Source organism: Heptranchias perlo, chromosome 5 (assembly GCF_035084215.1).
Source record: "Heptranchias perlo isolate sHepPer1 chromosome 5, sHepPer1.hap1, whole genome shotgun sequence".
NCBI classification, from domain to species: domain Eukaryota; kingdom Metazoa; phylum Chordata; class Chondrichthyes; order Hexanchiformes; family Hexanchidae; genus Heptranchias; species Heptranchias perlo.
In genome coordinates, this window is record NC_090329.1 from 81,857,825 (window position 1) to 81,870,423 (window position 12,599).

General features: G+C 43.8%; 1 protein-coding gene across 1 annotated transcript in view; it reads left to right on the forward strand.

The window, feature by feature from the left end:
- The window catches only part of scara5 (scavenger receptor class A, member 5 (putative)), a 97,123-nt gene extending 85,005 nt beyond the window's left edge, over nt 1-12,118 (forward strand). The window contains exon 9 of the mRNA XM_067984742.1: nt 11,818-12,118. Within this exon, the coding sequence (XP_067840843.1) occupies nt 11,818-11,954 (137 nt within the window). The 3' untranslated portion in view covers nt 11,955-12,118. The remainder of the gene's footprint in view (nt 1-11,817) is intronic.
- The last annotated feature ends 481 nt before the right edge of the window (nt 12,119-12,599 follow it).

Genomic DNA, 12,599 nt, shown 5'->3' on the forward strand with positions numbered 1-12,599 from the left:
CATTTGGTCCGTAGCCCTGCAGGTCACGGCACATCCAGGTATTTTTAAATGAGTTGAGGGTTTCTGCCTCTACCACCCTCTCAGGCAGTGAGTTCCAGACCCCCACCACCCTCTGGGTGAAAACATTTTTCCTCATTTCCGCTCCAATCCTTCTACCAATCACTTTAAATCTATTCCCCCTGGTTATTGATCCCTCTGCTAAGGGAATAGGTCCTTCCTATCCACACTAATCTAGGGCCCCCATAATTTTGTACACCTCAATCAAATCACCCATCAGCCTCCTCTGTTCCAAGGAAAATAACCCCAGCCTATCCAATCTGTCATCATAGCTAAAATTCTCCAGTCCTGGCAACATCCTCGTAAATCTCCTCTGTACCTTCTCTAGAGCAATCACATCCTTCCTGCAATGTGGTGAACAGAACTGTACGCAGCACTCAAGCTGTGGCCTAACTAGTGTTTTATACAGTTCCAGCATAACATCCCTGCTCTTATATTCTATGCCTCGGCTAATAAAGGAAAACATTCCATATGCCTTCTTAACCACCTTATCTACCTGTCCTGCTACCTTCAGGAATCTGTGGACATGCACTCCAAGGTCCCTCACTTCCACTACACTTCTCAGTATCCTCCCATTTATTGTGTATTCCCTTGCCTTGTTTGTTCTCCCCAAATGCATCACCTCACACTTCTCCAGATTGAACTCCATTTGCCACTTTTCTGCCCATCTGACCAGTCCATTGATATCTTCCTGCAGTCTACAGCTTTTCTCCTCATTATCAACCACACGGCCTATCTTTGTGTCATCTGCAAATTTCTTAATCATGCCCCCTACATTTAAGTCCAAATCGTTAATGTATACCACAAAAAACAAAGGACCTAGTACCGAGCCCTGCGGCACCCCACTGGAAACAGCCTTCCAGTCGCAAAAACACCCGTCGACCATTACCCTTTGCTTCCTGCCACTGAGCCAATTTTGGAGCCGATTTGCCACATTCCCTTGGATCCCATGGGCTTTTACTTTTTTGACCAATCTGCCATGTTTGACCTTATCAAAAGCCTTGCTAAAATCCATGTAGACTACATCAATTGCACTACCCTCATCGATCCTCCTTGTCACCTCCTCGAAAAAGGAAATCACTTAATTGTGATCAACTGGACTTGTTTGCGTATCTACCAGAAGGGAATCTGGCATTGAAATAGAGAGATTTGGAAAAGGCTGATTGTTAAGGATGTTCATATCTCATCATATTTCCGATTAGTTTATAATTATAGTCCCTGTGGGCAAATGAAATGAGATACAGTTAGTATATAGCTCTCAGTTTGAGGAAAGAAAATTAACACAATTTCTTTCTTCTACAGATGGAACAAATACTATTCTGTTTGCAAAAAAAAAATTGTTCTGCAGCATTGTTGACCTTTACATTTGATATAAATTGGAATATGCTGCAAAGGGGAAGCAAAAATGTTATTTAAATATATTAAGTGGAATTGTTATAAATGTTTCCCTTAATATAGTTTGTTTGAAACAGAAAACCAAAGAAACATTACCAGTGAGAGCTATTTAAAATATGTCATTAACATTTTACTTCCCCTTAGAAAAAAAGATATGCATTAGCTACACAGATGGCTTTGTCAGGGTGACAGGATACATATTTGTTGGCTGTAAGACTTTTAAGGAAATTGTGATTAAACACAGATGTCTGCATTTATTTGAGACTTTGAAGAGGATTCCAAACACCATGAACCATCCTACATAAATGTCTTAGTAGTTTTGCTATGACTTATTAAGGACGATTGTCCAAGTTCACGCTGCTGATGGGGAGCCTCACCCACCAGCAGTACACAGCAGGAAGTGATGGGCATACTGCCCACAATTTCCCATCAATTTCCCACTATGTGCAATCAGCAGGCTAGGCTCCCTATCAGTGATGCAAACTCATAAAATTGCTCTGATAGAATTATAGAAATGTTAAACCATTCAGCCTATTGGGCATGATTTTGACCCCGAGCCGGGAAGGGCATGGGGTGGGGGGGAGGGGTCAAATTGCAGACAGGAAACCCAGAAGTACGGGTTTCCCGGACATCCTCACGATTTTGATGTAAGGATGTATTTTTTATTGTCAGTTTGCCGTCCGACTGACTGGCCTGATTGCCAGGCTGGCATCAGTCGGACAGGAGAGCAGTCAGGTAAGTCTTCATGTAAATCTTTGATTGTATGGATGGGGGTGGGCATAGATGGGCACGGGGGGCATGGGTGGGCACGGGGCATGGGTGAGCACGGGTGGGCATAAGGGGCGAGTCGGTTATGGGGGATGGGATCAGGGGTTAGTCACGGGGTGGATGTCGGGACGGGGGGTCATCGTGGGGGTCCACGATTGTTGGGTGTTGGGGTCGGGGTCATCACGGGGCTCCGCGATTTTTGGAGGATGGTCGGAGATCGGGGGGTCTGCGATTGTTTTGGGGGGGTCGGAGATCGGGGGGGGCCGCAATCATTGGGGGGTCGCTGCAGGTAGGCTTGTTGGGCCTGGGGTAAGCACTCCTGCTCCTCCGGCCCACAAGTTGTGTCAGAAAGGCACTTACCTGCAGTTTCGGCCCTTCTCGCCTCCTCTCACGAGGCACGAAGGAGAAGGCCCAGGAATCCCGGTTCCCAGAAGTTGACATTGCAAAATCTGTAAAAATGGAGGCCCGCAGCCTCCTTGAAAGGTTTTAGTCACCAACCCGCCTCCTGCGAGGGGGTTGGTTGCCCGCCCCTTGTCCCACCCCGGTGAAAAACAGAAATGGACGGGTTGGGGGTGGGTTGCGGGTGAGTTGGAGACGGGTCTGAAATGGTTGCGACTTTCAATGCCCCCCCGCCCCCAACCCACCCGTTTCTCAATGTTAAAATCATGCCCATTGTGTCTGTACCTGACATACAAACCACTGCTCTTTGGATGTGCCTTAAGCACAAATTCCTTTATCAGTCCAGGCTCAGTCCGACATCAAAATGCATCCAATCAAATTACACCATATTATGCCCCCAGTTTTCATTGTAGATGAATGTATCAGAGGATAAACAAAATGGTGGTGATTTTCAACTGCCGGATGCCTGTTTATTGCCTGAGTGGGCACCAACATCCACAACCTGTTCCAACCAGTCTCTGCATGAGAAGCAGGTCAGTGCAACCAGAGGACGACCTGCCACAGTACAAGAAGAGACCTCTAACAAGGGGCCTATTCTTCTTCCTCCTCCTGCTCTCCAGTGTGCAGTAACTCCACCTCAGTGTTAGCTGTGGCTCAGTGATAGCTCTCTTGCTTCTGAGTCAGAAGATTATGGGTTCAAATCTCAGCACTAACTGCCTTCTCCTGCAGCGACAGGTTGGAACAGACTACAGATGTTGGTGCTCTCTCAGGTGATAAACAGATATCCCGTAGCTGAAAATCACTGCCATTTTGTTCATACCAGCTTAACTAGGTAGGAAGGGGAGAAGAATGCCAGATTGAATAGGTGAGGGAGATGAATATGAATGCCAGAATGAACTGAGGGGGTTGGAGAAGAGAGTAGCCTAGAAATTTGGGTGTGCCCATTTTTGCCAGAATGGTGAGGTCCGAGGCGCTCCTGAAAATGGCCGATGCCATACAGCCGGCGAGGCACGACAGCCCACCTGCGAAGAGTGGAGAGGACTAGGAAGAAATTGAGCTGCTGCTAGCATTGCAATAGCCCTCAGGTAAGTGGGTCCTGGGGTTCAATCGGGGTTGAGGGGGGGTGAGAGAATGCAGGGCCATGGATCGGGCCAAGGATTGGTATCGGGTCGGGAGGGGGTCCTGGAGTTGTGGAGGTCGGAGGGGCCTGGAGTCGCTGGGGAGGGAGATTGGGGATCAGAGATCACGCGGCTGGGGGGGCCGTAGAGACTGGGGGTCGGAGGTATCAGGTCCATGGGGGTGGGAGATTGGGGGTGGGAGAGCTCAGGTCTATGGGGGTGGGGGGGAGATTGGGGATGGGAGATCTCGGGTCCATGGGGGTGGGAGATCTCAGGGCCAGGGGGTGGGGTGGCCAGGGGCAGCGGCGATCGGCAGGGTCCTTTAATGTGGGGTTGGGAGGAGGACTCTTTGTTGCAGGCATTCGTAGGGCTCGTTTCCCTGAGTACAGCCCGCGATGGCACTGGCTGCCTCAGGGCAAACCAATGTTGGAGCAGGGATCTCAAGCAGGTGTTAGGCACCTTATTTGCATTTGCAAAGGGCCTAACGCCTGCTTAAGGCATGGGTAAATGACACCTCTTGTTTGTTCTTACCCAATATGTGGGCAGTGCCTTTGGGGCCTTAGAAGGTTGCGTTGTGCCTGTTTTGCAGGCACTACATGGCCTAATTTCTAGGCTAGCGTCTCTGTGAAAAGTGATCAGTTGGATAGGCTAAAGTGTGTCTGTGAACTGGGTTGGGGAGGATACAATGCCTTTGTAAACTGGAGCAGTAGGGAACATTGGACGTGGAAGAGTAACTGTTGAGGTAACTTTTAGGTAATTGATAGTCTGCTAAAAATCCAAATGTCACTTTGTTTTTCTTTTATTGGATTAAAGTCTATCAATCGTGACTGTAATATAGGTAATGCATGTAGGGGACAATTTTTACAATGCATCCAGGACTGCTTCCTAGTCGAGTATGTTTCGAGTATGTTACCAGTCCAACAAGGAGAGAATTGATTTCATTCTGGTAAATAACTGATGTGAGAGTGGGAAAGCAAGTGGGAAATAGCAACCACAGCAGAGTTAGGTTCAATGTAAGAATAGAAAAGGACAATGAAGAGTCTGGACTGGAAAAAGGCAAAGTTCAGCAAGATAAGAAGGGATCTGGCCCAAATTAACTGGACAGAAAAGTTAGCAAACTTGTTGACAGATCATCAGTGGGAAATCTTCAAATATGTGATGCATAGAATACAAAAATAATATATTCCTGTTAAGGTAAAAAGGGGTTTCATCAAAGTATAGAGCTTCATGGATAAATAGTGAGATTAAAACTAAACTGAAACTTGAAATGAAGGCATGTGATAAAGTTGGACTTGCAATACTAAAGATAATCATGAGCACTCCTGTACCTCTCAGCTCTACATTCAGGTAAGTATTTTTAACAAACTTACCTTTTTGGTGGCAACATACAGCAGATTAGACTGCCTGTAGACCCAGTTTTCCTGAACACATCCGGACCAACACCAGCTTCATTTAGGGCAACCCAGTTTTGCACAGGGGTCTTCAAACAGGCATTAAACCCCTTATTTGCACATGCATAGGGTTTAATGCCTGTTTCAAGCATGGACGCCTATTTTTATGACTATACCAATATGGCGGGCTGCACACTTCTGGCTCTAAATTAGCACACACTTCCTGCCCGCTATATTGGAAACTTAGGTGCCCATTTAGTGCCTGACAAACAGGGACAGTGCCATCAAATTTCTATGCCAAACTCTTCCAGTATAACATTGCACTGTATTCTGAATTTTGCTCATTTTTGTCAACCGCTGGTTATTCAAATATTTAAAAAAAGAACTGGACTTACATACATCTTATGACATTCCAAAATATTATGAATTACCTTGTTTGAAGTTTAATCACTGTTGTTATTAAGCAATTTGTGCATAGTAAGATCCTAGTGACAGGGTTGGGGTGGGGGGGTGGTGAACTTGCAGTGACATAGGAAAATTGCAAATACTTGTGTGGAGGTCCACTTTGTGCCCCTGTGGCTGGGAGCACAATTGTTTTTTCTAAACATACATCAGCTACAGCAAACATGAAGTATATGAACTGGGCAAAATTCAGATATTAAGTGAATTAACCAAAACTGAACCCAATCAGGTCACCTTAGAATTAAAAACTAGTTCAAAACTCACATGCAGTGAGTTTCCACATGATTCACTCACTGTGTAACTCCTTGTCAGTCTACTTCACTTTACTTACAGACAAGTAAACAAGAGTGCTCACCAAAAAATATGGAATTCTGCAACCTAAAATTGACCTAAAGTCGAAATCATCGAAACTGCACAAACTTTGTGACTTCCTAAAAAGGCTGAAAGAAGCACATTTTGGACAAGTTTGGACTAATTCAATTTAGTGCTGATCTTGTTCCAGACAAATATGCTAGTGTCTTAAATCTGGCAGGCAAAGTTATGTTTACCATTCCCAGAAACTATCAGCACTTTGAATCAGGAACTCTTGCATTAAATATTGTGGGAAAATCAGCAAACAACAGACCGGAATACAGGCAATAAATTTAAGACAAATTTGGAAAATCCGGGTTACTAGTTCATCTTTCATTGCCAGGTACATTTAACTATTCATTGTGAGTTAACAGTAGATTATCAACACTCAGTTTTCATTACAATCAGATAACAGTAATAACTTAATGCAATTCTATGCAGGCCATTGACATTTTGTCACCATGACCAGAAATATTCCAGAAAACATATTTCTAACTCGAAGCACAAGCGTTGTGTGTTTCTAATTAAGTTTGTTAGTTTCCATTTTCCTATAATGTAAATTAAGTTTTTAGAAATTATTTATTAAGGAAGTTATTCCTGGATACAAGGTGCTCAGGAAAGATAAGGGAGGAAAAAAAGGAGGGGGAGTGACAGTATTGATGAAGGAGAATATTGCAGAGCTGGAGAGAGAGGATGTCCCTGAAGGGTCAAGGACAGAATCTATTTGCTTAGAGTTAAGAAACAATAAAGGTGCCATTACACTATTGGCTGTATTCTATAGGCCACCAACTATGGAGGAGCAAATTTGCAGGGAAATTACAGAGAGGTGCAAGAACTATAGAGTAGTGATAATGGGGGACTTCTATTATCCTAATATAGACTGGGATAGTAATAATATAAAGGGCAAAGAGGGGGAGGAATTTCTGAAGTTTGTTCAGGAGAACTTTCTTGATCAGTATGTTTCCGGCCCAACAAGGAAGGAGGCATTTGCTGGATCTGGTTTTGGGAAATGAGGTGGGTCAAAAGGAGCAAGAGTCAGTGGGGGAACATTTAGGGGGACAGTGATCATAGTATCATAAGGTTTAGATTAGTTATGGAAAAGGATAAAGAGCAATCTGGAGTAAAAAATACTTAATTGGCAGAGGGCCAATTTCAATGGGTTGAGAATGGATCTGGCCCGGGTAAATTGGAATCAAAGACTGGCAGGCAAAACTCTAATCAAACAATGGGCGGCCTTTAAAGAGGAGATGGTACAGTCTAGGTATATTCCCATGAAGGGGAAAGGTAGGGCAACCAAAGCCAGAGCTCCCTGGATGAGGAAATAGAGAGAAAGATGAAGCTGAAAAAGGAGGCATACGGCAGATGTTAGGTTGATAATACAAGTGAGAACCACACTGAATATAGAAAGTACAGAGGAGAAGTGAAAAAGGAAATAAGAGGGGCAAAGAGAGAGTATGAGAATAGACTGGCAGCTAACATAACAGAGAATCCAAAAGTCTTCTATAGGCATATAAATAGTAAACAGGTAGTAGGAGGAGGGGTGGGACAGATTAGGGACCAAAAAGGAGATCTACACATGGAGACAGAGGGCATGGCTGAGGTACTAAATAAATACTTTGCATCTGTCTTCACCAAGGAAGAAGATGCTGCCAAAGTCACAGTAAAAGGGGAGGTAGTTGGGATATTTGATGGCATAAAAATTGATAAAGAGGAGGTATTAGAAAGGTTGGCTATGCTTAAAGTAGATAAGTCACCTGGTCCAGATGGGATGCATCCTAGGTTGCTGAGGGAAGTAAGGGTGGAAATTGCAGAGGGGCAGGCCATAATCTTCCAATCCTCCTTCGATATGGGGTGGTGCCAGAGGACTGGAGAATTGCAAATGTCTCGCTCTTGTTCAAAAAAGGGTGTAAGGATAAACCCGGCTATTACAGGCCAGTCAGTTTAAACTTGATGGTGGGGAAGTTTTTAGAAATGACAATCCGGGACAAAATTAATAGTCACTTGGACAAGCATAGATTGATAAAGGAAAGCCAGCACGGATTTGTTAAAGGCAAATCATGTTTAATTAACTTGATTGAGTTTTTTGATGAGGTAATAGGAAGTGTTGATGAGGTCAATGCGGTTAATTTTGTGCATGTGGACTTTCAAAGGCGTTTGAACAGTACCACATAATAGGCTTGTCAGCAAAATTGAAGTCCATGGAATAAAAGGGACAGTGGCAGCGAAATTGGCTAAGTGACAGGAAACAGAGAGTAGCGGTAACCGGTTGTTTTTCAGACTGGGGGTAGGTATACAGTGGTGTTCCCCAGGGGTCAGTACTAGGACCACTGTTTTTTTTTATATATATTAATGACTTGGACTTGGGTGTACAGGGCACAAATTCAAAACATGCTGATGACACAAAACTTGGAAGTGTAGTAAATAATGAGGAGGATAGTAATAGTCTTCAAGGGGACATAGAGAGGCTGGTGGAATGGGTGGACACATGGCAGATGAAATTTAATGCAGAGAAGTGCAAAGTGATACATTATAGCAGGAAAAACGAGGAGAGGCAATATAAACTAAATGGTACAATTCTAAAGGGGGTGCAGGAACAGAGAAACCTGGGGCTTTATGTGCACAAATCTTTGAAGGTGACAGAACTGGTTGAGAAAGTGGTTTAAAAAGCATACGGGATCCTGGATTTTATAAATACAGGCATTGAGTACAAAAGCAAGAAAGTTATGTTGAACCTTTTTAAAACACTGGTTCTGTCACAACCGAAGTATTGTGTCCAATTCTGGGCACCGCACTTTAGGAAGGATATGAAGGCCTTAGAGAGGGAGCAGAAAAGATTTTCGAGAATGGTTCCAGGGATGAGGGACTTCAGTTATGTGGATAGACTGGAGGAGCTGGGGTTGTTCTTCTTAGAGCAAAGAAGGTTGAGAGGAGATTTGATAGAAGTGTTCAAAATCATGATGGGTTTAGATAGTGTAGATAAAGAGAAACCGTTCCCATTAGCGGAAGGGTCAAGAACCAGAGGACAGAGATTTAAGGCGATTGGCAAAAGAACCAAAGGCGACATGAGGAAAAACTTTTTTACGCAGAGATATTTGAATCATCCACCGCTACAGGTGAGGTGCCTGAAGATTGGAGGGTAGCAAATGTTGTGCCTTTGTTTAAGAAGGGCGGCAGGGAAAAGCCTGGGAACTACAGACCAGTGAGCCTGACATCTGTAGTGGGTAAGTTGTTAGAGGGTATTCTGAGGGACAGGATCTACAGGCATTTGGAGAGGCAGGGACTAATTAGGAACAGTCAGCATGGTTTTGTGAGAGGAAAATCATGTCTCACGAATTTGATTGAGTTTTTTGAAGGGGTAACCAAGAAGATAGATGAGGGCTGTGCAGTAGACGTGGTCTACATGGACTTCAGCAAAGCATTTGACAAGGTACCGCATGGTAGGTTGTTACATAAGGTTAAATCTCATGGGATCCAAGGTGAGGTAGCCAATTGGATACAAAATTGGCTTGACGACAGAAGACAGAGGGTGGTTGTCGAGGGTTGTTTTTCAAACTGGATGCCTGTGTCCAGCGGTGTGCCTCAGGGATCGGTGCTGGGTCCGCTGTTATTTGTTATTTATATTAATGATTTGGATGAGAATTTAGGAGGCATGGTTAGTAAGTTTGCAGATGACACCAAGATTGGTGGCATTGTGGACAGTGAAGAAGGTTATCTGGGATTGCAACGGGATCTTGATAAATTGGGCCAGTGGGCCGATGAATGGCAGATGGAGTTTAATTTAGATAAATGTGAGGTGATGCATTTTGGTAGATCGAATCGGGCCAGGACCTACTCCGTTAATGGTAGGGCGTTGGGGAGAGTTATCGAACAAAGAGATCTAGGAGTACAGATTCATAGCTCCTTGAAAGTGGAGTCACAGGTGGATAGGGTGGTGAAGAAGGCATTCAGCATGCTTGGTTTCATTGGTCAGAACATTGAATGCAGGAGTTGGGATGTCTTGTTGAAGTTGTACAGGGCATTGGTGAGGCCACACTTGGAGTACTGTGTACAGTTCTGGTCACCCTATTATAGAAAGGATATTATTAAACTAGAAAGAGTGCAGAAAAGATTTACTAGGATGCTACCGGGACTTGATGGTTTGACTTACAGGGAGAGGTTAGACAGACTGGGACTTTATTCCCTGGAGAGTAGGAGGTTTAGGGGTGACCTTATAGAAGTCTATAAAATAATGAGGGGCATAGATAAGGTCGATAGTCAAAATCTTTTCCCAAAGGTAGGGGAGTCTATAACGAGGGGGCACAGATTTAAGGTGAGAGGGGAGAGATACAAAAGGATCCAGAGGGGCAATTTTTTCACTCAAAGGGTGGTGAGTGTCTGGAACGAGCTGCCAGAGGCAGTAGTAGAGGCGGGTACAATTTTGTCTTTTAAAAAGCATTTGGACAGTTACATGGGGAAGATGGGTATCGAGGGATATGGGCCAAGTGCAGGCAATTGGGACTAGCTTAGTGGTATAAACTGGGCGACATGGACATGTTGGGCCGAAGGGCCTGTTTCCATGTTGTAACTTCTATGATTCTATAAGTAGTTATGATCTGGAATGCATTTCCTGAAAGAGTGGTGGATACAGATTCAATTGTGGTTTTCAAAAAGGAATTGGATAAATATTTGAAAGGAAAACATTTGCAGGGCTACGGGGGAAGAGTGGGGGAAAGGACTAACAGGATTGCTCTTACAAAGAGCTGGCACAGGCTCAATGGGCCGAATGGCCTCCTTCTGTGCTGTAACGATTCTATGATTCTTCTGAGTTTAATCACATCTTCCAATTTGTGTTGCTGTTCTCTTATTCCTGCCCCAGGATTCAAATATAATGCATGTATATGCTTAAGCACTGAGTATCACTCCTCTCCTTTCAATGCTGTGCTTGGTCTTCGCTGTAGCAAACTCTAATTTTTGAGTACAGTCTGCCTCCAAGCGAACAATTTAACTAAATGAGCTTGGTTTAAAACACAGATCCCTGAAGGTAGCAGGGCTGGTTGCTAAAGTAGTTAGGAGGGCATATGGGTTACTTGCCTTTATTAGCTGAGGTATAAAGTATGAGAGCTGGGGGGTTATGCTAGAACTGTATATAACACTAGTTAGGCCACAGCTAGAGTACTGCGTACAGTTCTGGTCACCACATTACAGGAAAGATGTGATTGCACTAGAGAGGGTACAAAGGAGATTGACGAGGATGTTGCCAGGACTGGAGAATTTTAGCTATAAGGAAAGGTTGGATAGGCTGGGGTTGTTTTCTTTGGAACAGAGGAGGCTGAGGGGGGATTTAATTGAGGTGTATAAAATTATGAGGGGCCTAGATAGAGTGGATAGGAAGGACCAATTTCCCTTTGCAGAGGCGTCAATAACCAGGGAACATAGATTTAAAGTAATTGGTAGAAGGATTAGAGGGAAGCTGAGGAAAACTTTTTTCACCCAGAGGGTGGTGGGGGTCTGGAACTCACTGCCTGAAAGGGTAGTAGAGGCAGAAACCCTCATTGCATTTAAAAAGTACTTGGATGTGCATTTGAAGTGCCGTAGCCTACAGGGCTACGGACCAAGTGCTGGAAAGTGGGATTAGCCTGGATAGCTCTTTTTAGGCTGGCACAGACACGATGGGCCGAATGGCGACCTTCTGTGTTGTAAATTTCTATGATTCTATGATTCCAGTCTTCCTTCTTTTTAAGATATGATTTCATCTTCAAAACTATTCACCCCAAAGTATTAGATGGTGAATCGACCTTTTTGATTTACATTTATGTCTGCAAAGAGAAATTTTACTTAAAGTATTATTTAAAGAAATCCCACTTGCCCCTTAAAAGGAATTGATTGTTTGTTTGCAGGTACTGGCCCTATCTGGATGGATGATCTTGCCTGTACAGGAGCAGAGGACACAATTCTTCAATGCAACTTCTCAGGATGGGGGAAGACTAACTGTGGGCATGCAGAAGATGCAGGGGTTATCTGCAAGATTGACTGATTCAAAAAGGGAACCCCTAATCATTTAAAGGGCATCGTTCATTTTAAATGGTATTTGTTTCTTGTTTTTGCTTTGATTTATTTTCTATTGTTAAAAACCTTATCAAAAGCAAACTTATTCTCTACTTTCCATAATTTTATCATTTTATGGCACAACAACTGTGGAAAACAATTATATTCAAAAAATATTATGTGTGAAAAGTTATTTGATTTTGTAAGGGGTTTTTTTCTTTTGGGGGGGCAGGGGGGGGGGGGGGGGGGGGGGGGGAGGCTGATTTATGTGCAGATGATTGGTGGTAATGATGCTGAGAATGTTACTTGTGTGTATGCTGGAACATCCTGGGGCAGATTGGTGCTCCATATGTCCAAACAAAATCTATATTCACTAATTTGCCGTATCAATATTTATTTTTCCCAGATGCTTCTTAAATAAGAGTCAGTCCATTCACTAACATGTTTGATGAAGTGATTTTGTTCTTACCCAGAACACGATGGCACCGTTTCTTTTGTGGGATTAGCCACATTTAGCAGTGCAGTGGTGCAATATCCTGATCCTCCAACATATCTTGCAGCAATAGGATGAAGCAAGTTATGCCAATGGCTTCTTACATGGCGAGTTCCTAATTTCAGCTATTAGAACATAAGA